Genomic DNA, 23,129 nt, shown 5'->3' on the forward strand with positions numbered 1-23,129 from the left:
TTTGCTTCAGAGTAAAGCGACAACCCTGCAAGGAATTTCAAAATAAAGCAGCATTCCAAAGATATTTTGCTAAATTTTGAAGAACACTTTTGCTTCTCCATGTCCCTTAGTGCAATTTCATTAAATTAGTTGGCTCCATCTTTTGTGAAATCGCACCAACAACTCTTTTCACACACGAGTTGTTATTATTGTTTACTTCAAAGTGGACAGTAGGCTGTTAATGCTGTTTAGTGGTTTATCTAAAACATGACAATACTTACCGGTAAACCATTGATTCCCGTAACCATGACAACCGAGCTTTGAATCATCGACATTAACAAATTTATGCAGCAGCCCTGACTTGCAAAAAACCCTCATATCACATACTCTGAAGCATGTGTAATGTGCTTACACGCTTACCACACATTTGTTTACTGCTCACGGGAAAACATATTTGTAGATGTGGCCCCTGCTTCGCAACAGGAAATACACAACCAAACATTCCTTCAGTCATGACTGAACCAGGTCCACAAAAAAGTCAGGATGCTTTTGTTTGCTAAAAACCAGAGCACCTAGTTTTTTTTGAGGGCATTACCTGGAAACTTGTTGAAATGGAACAAACTATTTTTGACCTATTTTTAAAAGGGCCCATGCAGGATGAGCTCTGAGATGGATTTCAGTGGGATTCTGGCATTACTACAAATGATAGATTTGTCTGACTAATGTCAGAAAGTAAGTTATTTGTTTTTTCTCATATTATCCAGAAAATTTGCACAAAAATAATCTTGATTACAACATAACAACAAATTAAACCTAATATCCTACATTTATGTTGCGATTTTTAATCCCATTGATACCTAAAAGTGATTGTAAAAAATAGTAATTCCCTTTTAAAATTCCCTTTTCCTCTTCCTTGTTGCATTTTCAAATCCTATTTGCAATTGGATTTGCCTAATGGTTTACCCATTCTGTTTCCATGAGCTGTGTGACACTTTGGGCCTTGAGACCTGAATGCCAGCCTAAACAATGGTCAGGAGCTTCTTAATTTAAACAGCTCTAATGGATAAGAGCTATTATATGTGTGTCTGATTTCAAGGGCATTCTTTCACAGTTACTGCTGTCAAATGAGAAGAATCTCAAAAACTTTATTTACTATAGCATTACAATATTAAAAAGGATCTTACTTCCACTGTGAATGTGTCCAAAATTGTGTCTGATCTGAAGAAATTTTATAACGTCGATAAACAGCAGCTTCAGAACTTTTAGTCGAATTTTCAGCTAGTTAGGCCCATGAATTGGCGGATCATCCAAAGTATATACTGTGGTAGATACTTCGAGTATTTACCATTCATTTTATGGGACTGGGTGACCCCTCCCCCCTTTGCGTTCCAAACAAGACCCACCAGCTCCAAGAAGCCAAAATTCCACATAAACATTCTTGGTCTACTACCGGTGCTTGTTTTTAACACCTTCTTGCTAATCCTATTTTTTCTTAATGAGTCAATATTTCTATGGCAACTACTGTCGCAAATTATGAGTAAGCTTGTTCAAATTCTGCACCCCTTCCATTGAAAGCGGCTTAGGAGAATCTGTCAATCAAACGTTAGAGGTGGGGCCAGTGGGCACCACATGCTTTTACTGAGGGATCTGATTGGTATCAGTATATAACTTGAATAACTTGCTATAAGTATATAATTTAAAATTAAATTATATTTAAAAAAATTTAAACTTCGAAAAATGTATCAGACCAAGAATGGTTATTCTGACAAATAGAATGACTTAGTAATAGCTGTTTATTTCTCAATAGAAGTCTATGGGATTTTGTTTTTTTGGAGTCATTGGGTACTTCCTGTTTGGAATGCGATGGGGGAGAAGTCACTCAATCCAGTTTTCTATATACAGTCAATGACTCAGACCAATCCCTGCTTACTAGCGTCTGGCCCCAACATGCCAGTGTCAACTGAATTGACACTGGTAAGTCATTTTCTGTGGGTGATGTCACACTCACTCCAGTTCTCATATACAGTCAATTGTATCTACATAATTATCAGGAATCAGCTGATTGATTTAAGATTTGAATTTTTTAAAAGTTTATTTTTTAGTTTCATAGTATCCAGCACTACTGACTAATAAATAGTCATTACTAAGCAATCCAATCCAAATGCTGTTTGCACGCAATAAGCTAAAGTGACTTGTTCAGTTTGGTTTTCACGGCTGAAGGCGCAAAGTGTCACACTATAGTTAAATAGTGCAAATGCAGAGAGAGAAGCCGAACACTACAGCTAGGCAAAATGAAAAGGAAACAGGAAGGGGGAATAACCTTTATGAATGCATTAAATTTCATATGCATTACCTTATGAAAATGAATAGAAATTTGCATATTTTTTTAGCACATCTTCAAACGTTTGTTTTTTTACCAAACATTTAAAGTGTTCAAAAGTTATTTTTGCAATTATGCTTCATTAAATATATAAATAAATAGTATTTTTTATTTAAAAAAAGTCCAATTTTCAATTCAAAGTTAATTATCAAACTACTTCACAATTTCAAAGATGCTCTTGTTCTTCAAAACAACAAGCACACTTGAAATACTTGATGTCTTTCCTACTCTATCTGTTCAGAACATCAGAGGCAAACACGAGTTTAACAGAAAGCCGTGTCATTTTTGCTTTCTGTCCTTTTAGATTAGCATCCTCAGATCTGCTGCTCCCCATCGAAATGCCAGAAAACCCAGTGACAGAATCGAGCGCCACATGGTGTGTGTGAACCAAGGAGACAAATGAATTTATCAAAGTCAATCGAAAGCCATCTTAAGGGAGCAGCAGCAGCAAAATACCTCCATTTAAGTGTTCCTGGCACACTTTCAGTTATGCAACCCTCTTGTTCCCTCCCGAGAATACTGTTCACATAACAGAGTTGTTAGGAACACGCTAAATCAACATTTCATTTGGAAATGTGAAAAAGAGAAGTCATAGTGAGGCTGGTGATAGCCTGAGGCGTCTCTTTGATGCTTGAAAAAAGGTTTTTCTGTCTGTGTTTGATATGAGGGATGCCTCCTTACAGGAATCCAAACTGAAGAGAGCCGAGTCAGTTTCTGTGGATCTCCACTCTCACCTCCATTTGGCACAGAAAGAGGCTCAATATTTAGAATAACGAAGTGGGTGCTTGTTCTGTGGGCTTGGCAGCAGGACGACTGACACCTCTGACTGTCAGTCACTTGCTGCTTAGTTGCTATGGAAACAACCTTGTTGCTTCACTCCGAGGCTAATTCTGTAGAGGAGAAAACGCTTGTAGAAAGCATTGAAGTAGAAGGGAAAAAAAACATGGCTCCACGTATGAGTCATCTGCTAACACATACACCCAAAGCTCTGGCATTATCACTATGAGCAGCCTATCACAGCTCCCTGATTGTAGCTTAGCACAGCCGTCAGAGAGACCCCATGAGACGATAAAAGCAACCACAGACTGCATGAAAACTATGTGAGAAGGCAGCAAAGCACGACTCACATATGCCAACATAACCGGCTGCACATTTTAGCAAATGTTTAGGAAGTGACTGAGGAAATTATTAGACATTTTAGTCCAAAATCTGTTTGTTATTTTCAATCACTTTTATTAAAAAAGTAATCCATCTAAAGATGCTAACAAATATTAAAGACAAATAAGACTGGAGAAGTGACACCGTAACATTTGTCCAGCAATGAAGAGTGAGATCTTATGATAGTTTAATAATCATAGATCTAAACAAGTTTTTGATTAAGGAACATTTATACTGTACTATAAAGTTCTTATCTGAGAAAGTCCTAACAGAGGACCAATACGGCAATCTCAAACTACCTTCGCTGTGGACCGGTCGATCGCAAAGGAAGGGTCGCTAGATCGCGGGCCATCAAAAATAAATAAACTAAAGAAATAAAGATTTTTTTTTAAGAATGCCACCAAGTAATCATCATCCTCGCTGTGATGCATGTTACTTGACTGACATGCAAAACAGCCAACTGAACATCCTTTATGCCACTGCACATGCGTGTTTAACAACACTGAGCGCTACGCTCTGTTAGTGTTGTTGGACTCATCAGCATCCTGCTGGATTTTAGGAATCCCAGCCTACTAGTTTAACTAAGCTACAATGGCAAGTTAGTTGGAAAACACGTAGGACACTGGCCATTGAGGCCTGGACTTTGACACCCATCGGCTAGCAGATATGGAATTTTTCTTTCGCCTAGACTTTAGAAAGGTGTGACATTCATCGTCAGCGTCCTAACCGTGGATGTAGCGGTGCTGGCTTATGTGCCTTTTCGTTAACTTGAAGCTTTATTAAGAGTGCAGCTCCAGATTTCTGCCAGGAAAACACTCCCTTTTTATGAACAGAGCTGGTTTGACATCCAAAAATACACTTAAAGTGATTGTTTCTGACAGTAAGCGCTATGTTCTCCACCAAAGCCAAAAGGCATTGAAGGTTCCCTTTAATCAAGGACAGTGTCTGAATGGTGCACAGCTTTTTTGGCTTTGCTGTAAGGTTAAGTGGTTGCTGTAGAAATTTGGTTTAGGTTGTTGATCTTTTAAACTTGTTTTGAGTTAAGTGCTAAGTTGATAAATAAAGCAAAAGTATTTAAAGTCCTACTCTGATTTTCAAAGCATTTCTGGTTATCTTTAAATTGAGATGATGCCGTTTTTAGCAAACATTTTTAAAACGGTGTCATTTTGCAGGAAATCATGTCTGCAGAGCGCCAGTAGTTCATCAGAAATTTGCCTTTGAGTTGTGGATGGGACTGTTAGCGTGGAGCAGCCCTCCCCCCTTCCCCTTCCTGTTGCTGAGAGCTCCAAAAGTCATAAAAATACAAAAATACAGATTTTTATCGCAAGGTCTCTTTGTGAAAATCTGAATTACGCTATGTTCCCACTGCCCTCTGCACTGCGCATTCAAGCAAATACTTCCAATGACAAGTTTACGTAAACACGCGTTTCGTACTTTCACGTTTAAAACTCACTTTCATGCGTCACTATGCAAGTTTCTACTACCTTTTTTTAGACTCTACGTACAAAATGCAAATGAAAAAGTGCTGTTAAAGGCACATTGAAAGTCAAACTCAGGTTGAAGTTTGACTAATCAGGGATACGGATTTGGTAGTGACGTATGGATGGCGTCACTTTTAATTCACAGAAGCGGCAACCGTTTGAAAATTGATCATGGAGGAGACCCGCGACCATCAGAAATGGAAAGATTTTGTTGTGTTGCTGCCCTAAGTGTCTCAAGACGTAAAGGACAACAAGAAGAAGATTTTTTTCATATACCAGAATAGAAACTTTGACATTTCACACCAAGCTTTTTCCAACTTTAGGTGGTGTACATGCGGTCATAAACAGTAGCCATACGAAAAGAAGCCCTTCCCTACTTGTCCAGTGTGAACACCATGGGCTAATTGCACATTTTTGAATGTGCGTCACATCCTCAGTATGAACGTAGCATAAATTGAATAGACTCCAGGAAAGGTGAGTCTATTTTAGTGTTTCATGCTGAATTCCTATTTACCCACTTACATGAGCTTTAGTTTCCTTTTACCCTTTCAAACCCACTGGTGTATATATTTCAACATTTGGCCAGGAAGCTCAGAAGCAAAACTCAGGTCTGGAGCAAATAAAGAACACAAGTCCTGCAGCAAATTTACTGAACAACAAGCAAACTACAGCTGCAGCCTCCTGTACAAAACTGTTTCACCTCCTTTAAAATCTATTTCATCCTAAACTCAACCTTAAGTTGCACTTGATTGGCAGTTTGTGTGCCTTAGGCGTGTTTTTAAATAATCCTCTCCTAAAGATTCCTCCCGTTAAAAGTAGGAGATGAAAAGGAGGCCTCCAGATGAACTGCCTGAGTGATGAAAAGAGCATCACTGTGCACCTTTTCCAGCAGAACCAGTCAGACCAATGCTCGTCATGCATCATGGAGTGCGTCGTGCCGCTACAGTGTGATGGAGTGGACTAAGATTAAGCTGTCCTTTAATCCTCCTCCGCTCCACATGACCTCACTCTGATGCACGAGCCACAGGGATCCCTCATTGGTGCGTCGTGTCTTCTCCTGTGTGACCTGCGGCCAATCAGAGCTTAGCGGCTCAGCATCCGCCCCCACCGGATTGCCTGTGGTGAAGGGAGGATAAGACAGAAGAAGGGAGATGGGAGAGGAAAAAGGGAAGTAGTGGGTTTCTATGAATGGATCACAAAGAAGAGAATGCGGGTGACGAAGAAACCCAAATAGTGGCATTTTAAAAAGACTCCGCCCCTTACTCACTTCCATACTTTCCTATTTGTGTCTAATGCTTCTTTTATTATTTTTATTTTTAAATCACACTAAAAACTGATACTGATACTTTTTATAGATCATGACTTAAACATAAAAAATATAACTTTTTTTTAACTAATATTTAGCATTTTAAATGCGAGTTAGATTTAAACAATTCCCAGATTAACAACAAAATGTCTGAAATATTTCAGTTTGACTGTTTTAGGTAGATAAAATTTACATTTATTGTTTTTTTTCCTTTACTCAAAACTTTTTTACCTGATAGCTGCATTATAAGAATGAGAACAAGATAGGTCACGGATGTCCAGCTCGCATTTTCAAGGAGAACTTTACCCAGGAGGTTACTATGGTTACGGCTTTATAGGTGCATATTTCAATACTTTTCCTTATATTCCTAGCTCTTGACACAGTTTCAGAATAAAATCAAGGACCTGGTGAAAGAGAAAATTCCTATTTAAGACCTTAATGTACTAAAAGTAAGTTGTGTACAGACTGTTCTTATAAAATGATAAAAGATGCTGGATCATAAAGTCTTTTTAGGAATTTTTTCAGATTCTGTTTTAACAAGATTTTGTACCAACAGCTTTCAGGCAAATGATCCAACAAACAAATGTCTTTAAATGTGTCAGAAGTAGTACGTATATGGCTGGATGGAGAGTTTGAAATAGTCCGGCATAACTGAATGAAAGCATTTCTGGACTTTTGCATGTTCCGTGTTATATTTCCTTTCAACTCAACTGCAAAGGAAATTCCGGCCTCCATTAATTTTTGCAAGGACAGCTGAAATATTCTTACATGCTCTGAGAATTTTTTTGTTTTCAATTTTCAGGAGACTTTAGCTATTTTTAAATACTAGAAAAGTGTTAAATGAATAAAATGCTGGACAAAACTCCTGACACACTAAGAGCTTCCTACTACTAAATGATATTTATAACACATCTACACAGCAAAATTGATAGAAATGTGAAGCAATTCTGGTTATCAGCTGATATATTTTAGTTGTTTAGTCAACTAACCTTTGTAGAAACAAATCTATATTCAAAAATGCAAATTATTCCAAAATAGCAGCTGGGCCGGATGCTTTTCCTGTGGTGTTTCCTTTGACCTCCAACACACACTAACCAACCTTTCAGGTGACAAAAAACGTTTCATAGGTCAGCAGTGGAGCAGGGTTCGCATACGTTCCTCTTATCATGAACCATGGGGCTGATTATCTCACAAATTCCTCATTAATCCGTGCCATTTCCACCTCTGGAACCTTTTCCAGTTTGTTTGTTTTGTTTGATTTTGAAGTTTTAATAAAAGCAGCAATTTGTTTTTTGAGCAGAGGTGATCAAAAGCAACTTTGGAAACTCGACTCGAAACAAACCTGCGTGAACATGTGAGCATATTATTGCCTCCAAGCAAATTCAGATCAGCCCAAACCTGAAAGATCAACAATCAGAGAGGAAAAGCATTTTTAATAGATTATTAATTAAAACTTCTATATCATCTTTGCCCATGTAAATGGTCAGGATCAGAAGAACACAGTTACACAATGAAATAGAAGCAAATTAAAAGTTAAGTCCCATGCAAGTCTCATTAGTTTTATGTGTGTGTGAAATTTATTCTCCCTGGGGGAGCGTTTTAGCTCCAGACACAGCCATGCTGGGGAACCATTTGGTGGACACTCAGCAATATGGGGTATTGCTGAGTGTCAAGCAGGGAGGTATTGGATCTCATTTTTAAAGCTTTGGGCATTATTTGACCATGGAATTGAACTCACAATCTTCCAGTATTAGGGTGGACACTCCACCACCACGCCTCAATCAGTCCACCTGTGCATTTCTCAGTGAAACTGAACATTGGTGCAAAAATAATCTCCAAGGTGAAAATGTTTTCCAGAAAGAGGCCAGTTTAAGGTCACACACGTACAAAACATGTTGGTCCAGGTGAAGCCTCTGCTTCGGTTCAGGCTCCCACGGCCTCTGTTAATTTCTGATAATGCACACTTCGTCGGCCATTAAGCCTTACTTAACAAATTCTGCATGAAGGTTTTTATTATTGTAATTGTTGTCGTTGAAAAATCTGAAAATTTCTTTTTTTTTTTTTTTTTAACTTGTCCTGTCCAACAGCTGGGCAGACAGACGAGAGCTGAGGGCCTCTTGTGTTGGACATATTTTGCTTTAACAAGAGGGGTTATTAATCTTCTGACAAACCAAAGGTATGTCTGAATAAACCCCTTTTGTAATTGAGGCCAAACTTTATTAATTTCAATCATGTCTGAAAATCTTTGGTGTTGGACCGGACGGAAAAGGAAAGAGGGGAAGAAGAGAGAGGGACGCTAGAGAGAGGGGGGGGTAGGGGGTGATAATAGGAGGGGAAGGGGGATAAGACCATGAAGCAGCATAAAGCAACAAGTTTACTGGTTGTTAATCATTATGGTAAGGTTCAAATGCAGTACAAAAAGGGCGGGGCCTGTCCACACACACACTCAAATGTTATAAACACACCTGCTAGCTGCAAAAATGTCCACCTGTCAACATGTACACAAAACAGATAGTGTTCACACACGCATACTTATGCCTTTAAACCAACTAGTGTGAGATATTTCATTCATTCAATCATGCAAGTTATTAGTGCAAAGGTGAGCTAACACCAGTGCTCAGGTGAGGTTTTATGTTCTTCTAAAATGGATGGTGGAACGTGAAAAGAAGGAGGGAGAGTGCCCAGCCATCCCCACCCCAAGACCCCCACCGCAGCAGCAGCGGCAGCCGGAATCCCCCCAACGCCACACGGGAACCGGCAGGGAACAACCGCCGCCCGGGCGACCAAGCCCGCCACCCAGGCCAGGGCCAGCAGGGCCGCCGCAAGGCCCCCAGAGCCATAGGCCAGGGAAGCACGGAGGGAAAGAGAGCGCCGCCCCAGCCCAACCAGGAGAGCAGCCCCCCGCCGCGCCGGGAGAACCCAACGCAGAGCCCCACCGGAGAAGGACGCCCACAGCCCCAAACGAGCACCCCACCACCACCCAGGAGTTCCGGGCATCCCCCCGCCCCAACCCCAGGTACGAGCCAGGACCCCCCAAGGGAGACCCGCTCCGCACTCCAGGCAGCCATCCGCCCGGCCCACGGTTGGTCCAGGGAGGAGCGAGGCAGGGGGCCCGCCGCCCCCGCCCAGGAGGGGGAACCCCGGGGAAAAAAAGAGGGCCCACAAGGGGTGTTATAAATATGGCCCGACCAGGCTCGGCCACAGTTGGAAATTTGGCGGGGACCAGACACCCCCGGCTCAGATGTAATGTGAACTCCCCCACCGCGCGGAGAGAGCACCGCCGGGCCCAGGAAGCCGGCACCCCGGGGACACGGCCGCCGTTGCAAAGGGGCCCGCACCCCCCACCAGGGAAGAGGCAGGGGACAGACGGACCTAGGTCCCACCTTCCTTGCAAATTGTGTGTGCGTGTATGTGTGTTTGAGATTGTGTGTGTGTGCATGTGTGTGTGTTTATGTTGGGATGTATATATTGAGGGGGGAGGGGTGTGTGTACTAAGGGGGGTGCAGTCAAAATTGGCGGGTAGGGCACTAAGGGGACATCTCCTGATTACTCACAGTGACATCCCCTCACCCTCCCCACCAAGGGGCCCTAAATGTCTAAGGTGCGGTTAAAATTGGCGGGTAGGGTGCTAGGAGGACATCCACTGCTTGCTGGCAGTGATGTCCAAGCACCCCCCCTACCAAGGGCCCTACATGTCTAAGGTGCAAATAAAACCGAAAGAGGGGGGGCCCACTCCATACGGCAACCATAGGAGGGGGGCCACTGCCTAGTAAACCCCCCCCCCAAGGCTCATCGCAGGCTAAGCCCCCCACCCCCTCACCCTATTATGAGGTTATATGAGGAAGGGGGTAAGTTGGGGACAGCTGATAGACTGTCCCCCGGTGGTCAAACAGCTGTCCCCCGCCCCCCCCCCAGCAAGGGGGCCAGGCCCACCCAGCCCAGGGGCCCCACCCCCGGAGGCGCCGACACCCCAGGCCCAGCACCACCCCCCCCACACAGAGAGAGAGGAGCCAGAAAGTGCCGCCCCCCCCCCCGGAGCAAGCCCAGGCCCCCACCCCCAAACGCCGGCCCTAGAAGAGCTCTGGTCAGGCCTCCACGGGACCAAGGCAGCCAACCGGCCGGGGAAACCGCCGATGGCCTCAGCGGAGACCCCGACCCGTCAACCCCCCCTGCCCCGTACCAATAGTGGACCCCCCCCCTCCCCCAGAATGCCACCCCACAGGTCAGGGCCGACAAGACCCCCCACCCCACCCCCCCCCAGACCCCGCAGCCGAAGCGGAGGACACCCAGAGCGACCGGGGGCCCCAAGAGGGTTGACCCGTCCCGCCCCAGAGCCAGGGAAGGGCCGATCCCAGCCCCAGGCGTAGATGGGAAGCCCATCCAGCGCCGCTGAAAAAAAAAAGCTGAAAATTTCTAATACATTTTATTGTGTTATAGGCCGAGGTTTAGGGCCAGTTTACAATTTTTTTTCTTTATTACGACTTTTAAGTTGTAAATTTACAAGAAAGAAAGTCCTAACTGTTAAATTTACGAGTATTTTCATTATCTCATTGCTTAACGAGGAAAAACACAAATGTTTTCCGTTTATTGGAGCCTAGCATGAAGATGAAATATGTGGAGCCTTTTGTGAAGCTTCATTTCCAGATAGGTTTAAAAAACAAAGAGATTCTGAACGTTTTGGCGACTCAAAATCAGATTATTTTCAGTGGAGCCGGCTTTCACGGTTCGGTTTCAGTAAAGCAGATTTTCATATGTAAAATAAGGAGCTCAGAGACACGTTTGGGTGTAGAGGACCGCTGCAGCCTATATTTTCCTTTTCATTATCACACCCTGAAGTTCATTTGTCCCCTTACGTCATGAACCTGTCATCCGAACACCAATGCAGAAGTAAACAGTGTTACATACGCCCCCTCCTCCAGATGAAACGTCTCGTTTTAACATAAAACAATAAAGAAGAATGATAATAGTCTGCTATATTAACATTAGAACGTTAAAAATGCCAAAAAATGCTCCTCCTCTGACGATGGCGTCACACATATGTAGAGATCTGGTCTTTGGTGGAGGAAGAAATTATTCAAGTGGACAGCTGCAGGGATACCGATGTCTTCATCAAAGGGCTGCAGTGATTCTGCAAGACACCATCAATAAATAAAACATTAATAAATCCTAAATGAAACAAATGAGCTTCCAAACGTTTGGAACGTTATCAATAAACATTCAGGTCACCTGTTCTATTGGGTTTAGATTGGCTTTAGTCGGTCTGCTCTGCTGCGTGGCGTTCACTTGCTGCTGCTCTGTATGCTCACTTCCACTTTGATCTCGTAAATTTACGAGATTTTTTCTCGTAAATTAACGACTTAAAATCTCGTAATTCTAGTTTTTTTTTGTGGTGGCCCTAAAACTCGTACATTTAGGATCACAGTCATCAGTCATCATCTAATTATAATATTATTTTTGTGGGATTTTAGTATTTCTTGTCGTTTTGGTGATGTTTTTGTCTGTTGTACCTTCCTCTGAAGGTCTTGCATTTGAAAATAAGAATATTGTTGCTAATCTGCCTTGACGGACTAGCAACCAAAAAAAACAACCCATCAAACTGTTCAAAGTCATTAAAAGTAAGCAAATCCTAGTCTGAACGTGTGAGTAGTTTATAACAGGGACAAAGCTGCACAAGTTAGACCACAAGGTTGTAATGGACGGCCATTAAATTTAAAATTAGGCAGAAACTTCACATTTAATACCTTTTATGCTACATACTGTATCCCTGGCCTTAAAGGCCGTCCTTGACCTTTCAGAGTGACAAATAGCTCTGCTTTATGGCCAGACAGTCGTGACGAAATCAAGGCTCTTTAAAAAAAAAATTTAAAAAGAAAAAATGTGGGTGTTATCTAGAGAGAAACCTGCTTTATGATTATGAAGGGGATTGAAATGAGATTATATTTTTTTTACAGCTCAGTAGGAGATTTACTTATTATTCAGAGGACCTATGCTACAGCATTTCCTTTAATGTTATGAAGCTGCATCAACCTTTCCCAATGGTGATAATTAAAAGAAAAGTAACAAGATGGTCTTCAAGGTGGTCAACAAACCTAGTGTTAGCTCTTTTTGTCTTACAGCAAAAAGTTCCTGGTTCAAATCCCGGCTCGTTCCTTTCTGTGTGGAGTTTGCATGTCCTCCTACTGCCTGTGTGGGTTTTCTTGAGGCACTCTGGTTTCCTCCCGCAGTCCAAAAAAATGCTTTATAGGTTGGAAATCTCTAAATTGTCCTTAGGTGTGCATGTGAGTGAGTGTGTATCTTAGGACCTTCATCCAACAGGGACTGGGATAGGTCTGGCAGCCCTGGGACCCCAAAGGGGATTCAGTTGTATCAGAAAGTGGATGGATGGGCAAATTTTTTTTCTTTTTGAGTCTAGAGCATAATAAAACAATGGGATAAATATTAATTTATAATAAGAAACACCTCCCAGATTCTTTAAAAGCCTTCGCTTTTCGACTCATCAATTATCAAGCCGTCTCTTGTTCATGAAAATCTGCTCCTTCAGCTGCAGCTGTGGCTCAAAACATACAGACAAGAATTCTGGCCGGCCACTTTCGTTGATTAAAGCCCAGTGTTTTGGCACACGAACCACAGAAAGCATTTCACGCCGAATGCTGAGTATTTAATTGTACATTATGTTCCTGTGTTGTTCTCCACCGACCCCGGCTCTTGTGTTAGAGGGAAATTAAATGCAAGGCAGCCTTTGAGGTTTCAGCTGATCTCCTGCTAGATATTTGATTAAAAGGAACCCATACAGACTGAGGAGGTACTGATTAACAATTTATTAGGCTTTGAGAGGGGGGCAAAAAATGTCAAGGGAGAGTATGGACAAACATTTTATTATAATTTGTAATTTAAATGGATAAGCATTTATGTCAGAAGTGAGGAATCCTATATTCATACATTTTTCTTCTCTCCATCGTAGCTGCAAAGTTTGGCATTTCAGGCGGCTATGTTGCAACTCAGTGAAGTCCAGACTGGAGTCACGGAGAGTTAGATGCTGAAATTTAGTACAGAAATCCCCTGTGAGCCTGAAGTTTGTTCTTTTATACTTACATTAAAAAGGCCAGATTAGAGGTGCGACTGGCTGCAGATGATCAGATTACCAGATTTGTCACATCCAGCCGTTGTCATAATCACAGTTGCGAGCATTTGCTCCGTTTTCCTCGCTGACTTCAGGCTCATTTTCAACTTGATGGGGAAAGTAATGGATATCATCCAGACGTTTGGTTGCCATGGTTACTTACATCTGGAGGTGGCCTAGTTATGGCTGTGACTCATGGAGAGGGAGTGCTAGGTTCAGTCCTTGAAATGACCCCCTCCTTCCTCCCCTTCCAGTCCTCCCCCTCACTGATTCTTGTTAACCTTAAAAAGAGGTACGCCTTCTCCACCATTGGCACACTTCAACGCACACACATTTGTCCAGATGTTGCGATACTCCTGCTGCAACGAGCAGAATTATCTTATATTCTTGTTACTCTGAAGACTATTTTATAGCGATCGGCCAATCGTATTGCATCTCTACCGCAATCATGTGTTCCAGTTCATTCTAAAGGTTGGCCGGTTTCGCCTGTGGTGAATTTCTGAGTGGCGTTTATACTTTTCAAGCCTGATGACGCTATTGTCTCCAGCATTTTAGTGGTTTGGTATTTTATTTATAGTGATACAGGGATCTTTAAGATTATTTTTATACATACACATACAGGTTTTTTTTTATATATACAAAGTTTTTCTAAAGATGTTGACATCTATATTAATAAGACAAGGTAGGTGGTACATCAGGTTTTTTTTTGGGGGGGGGGGGATTTTAAAAGCCTCAACATACCAAACAGCCGAGCCTGTTCAGTTGATATTTTGGATAAATCCTGCATTTTGTGGTATGAGCACCAAATTTGGCATGTACCATAGGATCCGCTCTTTCAGAAAGGTACCTTAGCCACGAGAAAAATTCATCTTTGTAAAGATGGTAGCCATACACTCAATTGTTACTAAAGAATTCAGATTCGACCTGCCCCAGTCTAAAAAATATGGGCTGTTCATGCACAAAATACCATCTTTAAACCTGAGGGGCACCTACAGATTTTCTCGTGGCTAAAGTGCTTTGCACGATTATTTTAATAACTGGATCCACCAAAATAACTATACTTTAGAAAACAAAATGTTAAATTTGAAAGGATTTGCCACCTGTTCTATATCTTAATCGAATTTATCTGAAGTTATATTTACATTAGAACAGGCATGTCCAAAATCTGGCCCGTGGGCAAAATATCTACTGGGTTTAGATATCTACTGGGTTTAAATATCTACTGGCCCGCAGGCTTCTGGCATAAAATTAATAATATTTGGCTCCCAGCTTTTTCTAAGAACTACAGTTTCTTGATTGTGATTGGTCAAATGAGGTAAAAAGCCGTTGCAACCTGTGGCTACTTGACCTTCAGAGCTTTAAGGGCCAAACGAGAAGAACAGACTTTCTGGGATCAAAACCACAGTGGGTTGTAGTTCTGAATAAATATAATATAAATAAATATAAAACTGTTCAGATGATTTACATTTAAAAATTTACAGCAAGCATTTAATAGCAAATAATATGTGTCATTTCATTTGAATCCAGATTTAATGTCGACCTAAGTGTTTTTCGTTTCCAGACAGACTTTATTTATATTTTATTTCAAGTCTTCATATATAAAAAAAAATCACAGTAATTTTGATAAAAATGTTTTTATATTTGTTTCTGTTCTATGTGAAGGATCAAACGGTATCCAAGAATGTCCTCGAAATAGTTACTTTACATTGAATGTTATTTATTATAAAGGTTGAAAGAATGCAGGCCGTATGGTTGTCTCTCACACATTTTCACATGAAAACCCAGTACTAGAAAGTCAATATGCAGTGAAAATGTTTTTTCTTTTTTTTTTTTGGGACCGAGTCTGAATCTAACCCCTCTTGTATTTAGAATACAGTAATGGTGGGCTTGTCTTTGAAATTCTGGAAGGGCAATTTTCTGGATTGAGTTTGCTCCGCCATCGCGTCTTTTAATTGCTTAAATGCAGTCCAGGTTAAATGGCACGGTATGCAGGCACTACGGGCGTAAAATTCCAATTGCAGATGATGTCATCAGCTCGTGTTACATTTCGCAGTGACGGGGGCGCAGTAATAAAGTTTATAACTTGGTGTGCAGCTTGTAGGAGTCCATGCCTGAAACTTTTCAAAGTTCAGACAGCAAACTGCTGCTTTAGGGTTCCATCTAACATTGCACACTTTCTGCACATTTGGACACGTTTTACTGCAAAAATGAAAGGTGACCCTGTTGTCCTACAAAGAGGACTCAGAATTGGGTTTCTTCTTCTGACCTGTTCCCCATTGTGCTCTCTCCCCACCACAGCAATTGTCCCTGCTCGCTGGCAGCCGCCTTAGCCAGAGCCACCGCAGACAGCATCCTTCAGACTGACCTCTCCATTCACCACCTCAACAAGACTGTAGAAGACGGAGCTGACCCATTACCACGTGAGTCCCGCGGGGGCCCCACGAGACCACTGTCTCACACAAACTAGGTCTTTCTCTCTCGTCACACTCACACATGCATGCATGATACCACCAGGGCTTTGTCCCAGTTCTCCCATGCAAAGTGCACTAAGAGGGCTTTGACCGCTGGACGGCGCAGATGAGGCTCAAAGATTTACTCACAGCTGGAATGTAGATAGGAAACGGCGTAAAGAACTTTTGCTTTCATCTGGACGCACAATAGTGCCCTCGCATAGGCAAGACAAATTTAAAAGAAACATGAAAGAGGTGAATTTTCAAATAAAAATTTGGAACCGAGCTGAAGTAAGCAGTAGGCTTTACAGTAAGCTTAAAAGCTTAAACTAACAGTGCGGATGTAAACTTTTGTTAAAAAGATCTGTGGAGCATAGAAGCTGAATGTAGCTTGTCACTCAACGCAAAAACATATTAAAGATCACAATGACAATGATGCAAAATCAAAATGAGACATTTTACTGATGTGCAATAGTACCTTCCTTTTCCATTTTCTTCTTTTCTTTCATTTTTTAACATTTTGATTTTCGGAAATTACATCTATTTTTGAAACATTTTTATTTTTTTAAAGGAACCGGAAGAGGTAGGTATTATGGGACATTGCTGAGTGGATGATGACATTTGTCCAGCATTGAAACCAAAAGTTATTTTGGTATGAAGCGATACTGGATATGCTCCGTAATAATTACAAAACTTTTATTAGTACACGAACAGTAAAGAGCCTCAAATGTCATTATCCAATCAGAGATGTTCCATTGAACCTACCTTTACTGGTTTCTTACTGTGTTTCATTTCGTAGTTTTTATTTTGATTACTAGTAGTGACTTTGGTTTTCAGAAACATTTCTTTTTTGTTTCTAAAAAATTTTGGGGGGGAATTGTATTTTGGCTTCAGGAATTTGGTTGTTCGGTTTTCTAAAATATAAAAGTGTTTTTGTATTATTTGTTTTGCTTTTTTTAATTGTTGTGATCTTTAAAATGCGTTTGCGTTGAGTGACTTTTTGCTGATATTTTCACTTCTGGGCCTTTGTAAGTATTGACAAAAGGCCAGTGAATTTTTTCCTCTCTGAGTGAAATAAAGTTCAATTCAATCCAGATGACTAGGTTGGTACACACTGGGTCAGGAGGTCATTCACGTGGGTGGAACCAGAATAAAAGTAGTAACTGTTTGAATAATTTGTTACTAACTGAAGCCTTGCTTGACATTTGCTATTTAGCTTAGCAAAGATGGACTATTTATTTAGGTTTCTATGCCAGCGTTGTATATTTTTTGTCTTTTCTGTGCAGTTTTTGTTTGCAAACATTATTTAATTGTGCATAAATTGCAAAAAGTAAGAAAGCAAAGCGGTTTTTAAATGATAGATTTTTAAATTGTTAAAGCTTTGTTTGAAAGGTTACCAAAAAAATGCATTTATTTCAATGAATATGTTTTCAGGGTATGACAACAACAGGGAATGATGACTATGGCTATGGTTGGAAATATCTCATATTTCCAAAACTACTTTGGAAGAAAACTGAGCTTTTACATTTAAATTATATTTTGCTGTTTGAAGTCTTTTTAAAAAAATATATGAATTATCGAACTTTATGAATAATACGATAAATCTGGAAAATAGCAGACAAGAAATCAGCAAAGGCTCAAAAACCAAAACCAAAAAAATGAAAAGTTTTAAATACAGTAACTATAAGAAAACAACATTTTCATGCAGAGGTTTTGTTAGGCTGTGCTTTAAAAAACATATTTTTTTCTGCTGAAATGACCTTGTGAATTAGAAAACGTTCATTAAAACTTTCTCAGAAATACACTGCTTGGCAGATGTTCTCCTCTTCTGAGTTTTGGCTGTGAACAGCTGTTCTAAGATGGAAATGTGGCTCACAGCCCTTTTTTTATGTGGCGAACAAAAACATAAACCCAAGAAAATAGAACACAATTTAAAATTAATTCTATTAACTCCTTCTTAACTATTGAAGAAAAAGAAAACACTTCTCACAAAAACAGCTTGAAGCGTGAAGTTGTCCAAATTTCTTGCTTTAAGTGAAATGCAGGTAAAAAGCTCCACTGTTACTATTTCATTCAAATGAAAACACAACGCGGCTCTTGTCCGATACGACAGACATCCTCCCTTGAACGTGTTTGGTAATCTCATTCTTGAATAAGTCATGGGAGATGGAGGAGGCTTGATCTTCATGGACCTGCGCCGAAGCTCACCATGCGTGCTCACTAAAAGTTCACATGTTGTGTAACAGCCGCCTCATCCTGTTTGCAGTTGCTTCGTTGCACTCCGCCGTTCTTTTTTTCCCCCCTCCCCTCCTTTCTATTTTAGAAACACACATGGACAGAACTGCTGGTGCCGCTCTGAAGAAAAAAGAAAACCCACTACGCTCCCTAAAACAGATTTAAAACTGATCAAATGGAAAATAGGTAAAAATGTACAGAAAATCCACCAATTAACAGTTGTTAATTTAAAGTAATAAAACAGTCAATTTGGAACACCAAAAGACCCAAACCGATGAAAATTATGTTTTGGAGGCATTTTTCTAATGATGGAGGACATATAAAAAGAAAAATAAGATTAAAATAAACATTTCTGAGCATTTCTTTGCTCAAAAAACATTGTGAATCTAGAACAAACAAATTATGTGGGCACCCCTGAGGTTTCTTCGTTTTTTCCGGAATCCGTTTTTTTTGGGGAGTTTTTCCTTACCGCGAAGGGGGGTCTAAGGGCAGGGATGCCAGTATAGCTTAGTCATTTTGTTAGTTCATTTTAGTATTTTCCTATTGAACTCTTTGTATTCGTGATCCTTTTGATTTCATGTTTTACTTCAAAGCCCATCGAGACGACTGTTGTTGCGATTTTGGGCTATACAAATAAAATTGAATTGAATTGAATTGAACAAACACAAATGCTGTTTGACCAAAAAAAAGCTTATTTGTGATGCAGAAAATACACTGGGTGGGCCACAATCTCCCTGTTCCACTCCATTGCCATGCATCCACTTGTGGACGACTTCCCGGCAAATTTGTACGGCTGGCCAACATTGCTCGCCATTTTTGTTGCTCTGATAATGTTAGGTTGGGGGTGTGAGGGGCTGTCGGCTAGCGGGAAAACACATAAGCAGAGCTCTCAGCAACAGGGAGGGCAAAGGGGGGCGGAGTTGCTCAGCAGCAACGCCCCCCCCCCCCTCCCACCCACACACATTCACAGCTCAGAGGTGAATTTCTAATGCCGCTCTGTAGAAACTATTTGATCAGAGCGGGACATGAAGTGGTCAATCAATGTAATCTTTTATATTACATGTGACCTTTGCACCTGTGTGCAGGTATTTTACCCTCCCCTCATAAGTACACTTTAATTAGCTCAGTTTTTCTTTCTCCAGACGGCACGTTTTAGCTGCTTTTACAGATCTTTACCAGGATTTACGTCTGGGCTTGTAGGAAGACATTTCGAAATGGTTTCACTCTTGTTTTTTTTTTGTTTCTGTGGGGTTAAAATGACCTGCTTGAGGGAAATAAAAGGTCTTTCTGACACTAGGTAGCATATTTCAAGGCTACCGCTTAAATCTTCTAAATGATCATATAGTTTTTTTGTCTTTTTGTCATTTATACCTGGCTATGCTTCCACAATTTTTCTTTTTTCTAAATGACTCAGCTAAGTAGAAACTCAAGAGAAACATCTGGGTTGGTTTTTTTGGTTGATTTTTACACAAGTTACTGAAACCTGCTGAATTCCTTTTAGGGTTTACAGGGTTGCTGGAGCCTATCCTAGCTACTTTAGTGCGAAGGCGATGCACACCACGGACAGGTCTCCAGTCCGTTACAGTTATTATTGTTACCTACCTATACTTTGGTTCATTCTAGGTTATCTTACTGACCAAGTCTTTTATTAACAGAGGAATATCAACACTTTGGTCCATGTCTGTGTTTTGAGCACTTCTGTATGTAGAGCTAAAAAAACTTTTCGTTTAGTTTTGCTGCGGAGCTTTTATTCCAGCTCAGAGAGTTAAAATCTGGAGATCTAAATTGTTTTGATCATTTTCTTTCTGAAAAAAGATCCTCGAGAAAATAATCTTAAATAAAAGCTGTTTATAAGAAAATGTACGTCATAAAACATAAGTAAACACTCGAAGATAAATTTCTGCATGCACTTTTTAGGCTGTAAAAATCTTCAGGCAGCAGATGTTTATGAGAAGAAATTTGATATTCATAAAATAAATAAAGGAGAATATTTTCCTCTAAGCTTGAATCTAGAAAGTAATGACAGAAACGAGTGGTAGGTTTTTTTCAGCCCCCTGTCTAACCGTGTTTTGTTTGTTTGATTTTGCAGAGATCGAGGCTGTGACGGTGGCCCGACTCGTGTTTAATATATTGTTTGAGATGTGCTGCCTCTGGCTGAAGGAGCTCCCCTTCCACCGCCGTCCGCTGCCGTACTATGAAACGTCCATTCACGCCATCAAGAACATGAGGCGCAAGATGGAGGACAAACACGTCATCATCCCAGACTTCAACACGCTCTTCAACATCCAGGTATGGAAAGAAATTCAGCAGAGTAGCTAACAGTAACAGCATTTTCTCTAAACTGGGAAGAAATATGTCACAATCTGTCAGTCTGGGTTCATCAGGCAGAGTGATAGAGTATTACTTACACATAATTTCAGAGCTAAAAATATTTTTTTAAATATAAAAAACAAAACAGAGATCTCATTTTTTAATCTGATTCATTAAACTAGCGAAAACTTCCAAAACAGCATCAAACTAAGCTTTTCAGGACAAGACTAACATCACAACCTTCATAAATGGGTGGATCCAAGCTGTTTGCAGGTGCTTCTCCAGAAATCCTGCCTCATCTGCTGCTGATCACCTGAATCAGGTGTGCATAGCCAATAGGGAGCTTCAATGGCAGATTGGTTGGAAAACATGTCGGACACTGGCCCTCAAGGCCTGGATTCTGACAACCCTGCCTTAGAGTGAAATAGTTAATGTGCGTGGTTTTCTACGAGCATGCTGCAGGCAACAGGTTGTGGTAAACACTTAAAACAACATGCAAGGGTAAGGAAGTGGGAAGTAGGTAAGATGCAGGCACGTTGTGGGGATTTTTATTCTTTCAACCCCCTGAATACTTTGCAGGAAGCCCGTCAGTGCTCTGCACTTGGTAAGTGTGTGAAAATAGAAAATCAGACAAAGCACAGTCTGTGTGTAAGGACACCAAACAATAGCATCACCTGTACATCATAAGTGTGTATAGCTAGATACACTTACCCACACACAACAATGGTATGTTTACATTCCATGATGTCCCTTGTGGTGGGAGGCATGAGCCTCAAAGGAGCTGTAAGACACACCTGGGTTCCCCGTTAAGATGCGACCGCTTCTCTCTACGAACCTCCACAACCCGAAAAACCCATAGTCTCAGTACAGGTGCATGTGATGAAGGTCTTAGAGTAATGCCTGAGAGATGGTCGGTTCGATTCCGCTGTTGGCTCAAGCCATCGTCTAAGAACAAATGCTTCTCTGCTGTAGACTCCACACTGTGGGGTTACAGCTGCTACCTCAGGGGATGGGTCACATTTGGCAAACAAATTTCCCACTATTGACACTTGAACCACAGACATGAACCATCTTATTTTCAAGTAAATCTGTTCAAATGCAAACGTTCAAATGAATGAAAGATTTTGAAATACTAAGGCATCACACAGCAAAATCTGAATCTTGAGAAAGTAAAAAGACCCTTGTTTTAAGAATAAAATATGTTCTGTCGTTTTTTTAATAGCAAAAATAATCTTAAATTGAGACAAAATGTCTTGGTGAACAGATTTTCTTCTTGAAATAAGAAGGCATTTTACCTCATTTTTCTTATTTAAAGACAAATTTTCAAATTCCAAGAATATTTGACTTCTTTTTCAAGGAACCTGTATTTTCAATGCAAACTATAAGCTGCTGCACAAAAAGCTCTTTTCTGCTTCACACGATTATTTCCTTTTTCTGACCTTTATAAAAGAACATTTTTTGGATGTTATCATATTTATTGTTTTGGATTGTTTTCTTTGGTCCCTCAGGATCAGGAGGAGCAGGCTTTCTTTGCTGTGTTCGATGGTCACGGAGGCGTGGATGCAGCTATTTACGCTGCCAACCACCTGCACGTCAACTTAGTTCATCAAGAATCCTTCAGCCAGGATCCCATCGAAGCGCTCTGCAAAGCCTTCAAGGTCACTGATGAGCGCTTTGTGAAGAAGGCCTCACGAGAGGTAACGAGAGGTAACATTTTCATAGATGTAAAACTTTAGCTCCAGTTATTTATTCATGTGTGGGATTTCTGGGCAGAAACTCCGCTGTGGGACCACAGGAGTGGTGACGTTTCTACGAGGCCAGACGCTGTACGTAGCCTGGCTGGGAGACTCTCAGGTCATTCTGGTTCGAAGAGGGCAAGTGGTGGAGCTGATGAAACCACATAAACCAGACAGAGAGGTGAGGGACAAACATGAGCCCCTAAATGTAAAGCTTTCACAGCTGCTTAAATAAACTTTATTTTGGAAATTCATAGCTCAGCTGTGGCAAATTTCCTTTTGTCTGTAAATAATGTTTTTTCCTGGTAGATATTTTGTCAGTTTTAGCGCACATTTCAGGTTTTTTTTTGTCCCCAAACCCCCAAAGTAGACCTACCTACCCAATGACAACAGCTTACAGTAACCACCAGGGAGGAAAAGTGCTGCAATTTAACAGTGGTTGCAGAATTGCAGCTGCGATGACACAGATCACCGGTTTGTTGCAGGATGAGAAGAAGAGGATTGAAGCCCTGGGAGGATGCGTGATCTGGTTTGGCACATGGAGGGTCAATGGTAGTCTTTCTGTCTCCAGAGCAATAGGTAAAGAATTTATGTGACCTGTTATCACTCAAACCGATGCAATTGTTTGTTGTTTTTTTTATTATTTTTTTTGCATTTAAACCATTTTTTGGGTTGTGTTTGTTTATTCGTAAAACTTGAGTTTATTATTTACCACTTCTTTTTTGTTTTTATCTGGCTGTGGTTGTACAATCCTTAATTTAAATCGTTGTGTTAAATTTAGGGAGAATCTTAAAAATCGTTGAATTATCATCTCAACCTTTATATTATTTATAATAATATAAGTTATGTAAAAACAGATTTCAGTGCAGAAAAAAATTGGCGTTTTTAGTGGAAATGTGATAAATAAATTAAAACAAAACAAAACAGTAAAACAATTCAGTATTTTGGCCATAATACCAATCTCTATCTTAAAC

The 23,129-nt window shown here is 40.7% G+C and overlaps 1 protein-coding gene across 1 annotated transcript in view; it reads left to right on the plus strand.

Annotated features, from left to right (window-relative positions):
* ppm1e (protein phosphatase, Mg2+/Mn2+ dependent 1E) overlaps window positions 1-23,129 on the plus strand; it is a 54,577-nt gene that overhangs the window by 24,012 nt on the left and 7,436 nt on the right. Inside the window, exons 3-7 of the mRNA XM_023962845.1 lie at window positions 15,723-15,844; window positions 20,199-20,398; window positions 21,928-22,116; window positions 22,193-22,336; window positions 22,641-22,734. Of these exons, the coding sequence (XP_023818613.1) occupies window positions 15,723-15,844; window positions 20,199-20,398; window positions 21,928-22,116; window positions 22,193-22,336; window positions 22,641-22,734 (749 nt within the window). The remainder of the gene's footprint in view (window positions 1-15,722; window positions 15,845-20,198; window positions 20,399-21,927; window positions 22,117-22,192; window positions 22,337-22,640; window positions 22,735-23,129) is intronic.

This window comes from Oryzias latipes, chromosome 14, assembly GCF_002234675.1.
Source record: "Oryzias latipes chromosome 14, ASM223467v1".
Taxonomy (NCBI): domain Eukaryota; kingdom Metazoa; phylum Chordata; class Actinopteri; order Beloniformes; family Adrianichthyidae; genus Oryzias; species Oryzias latipes.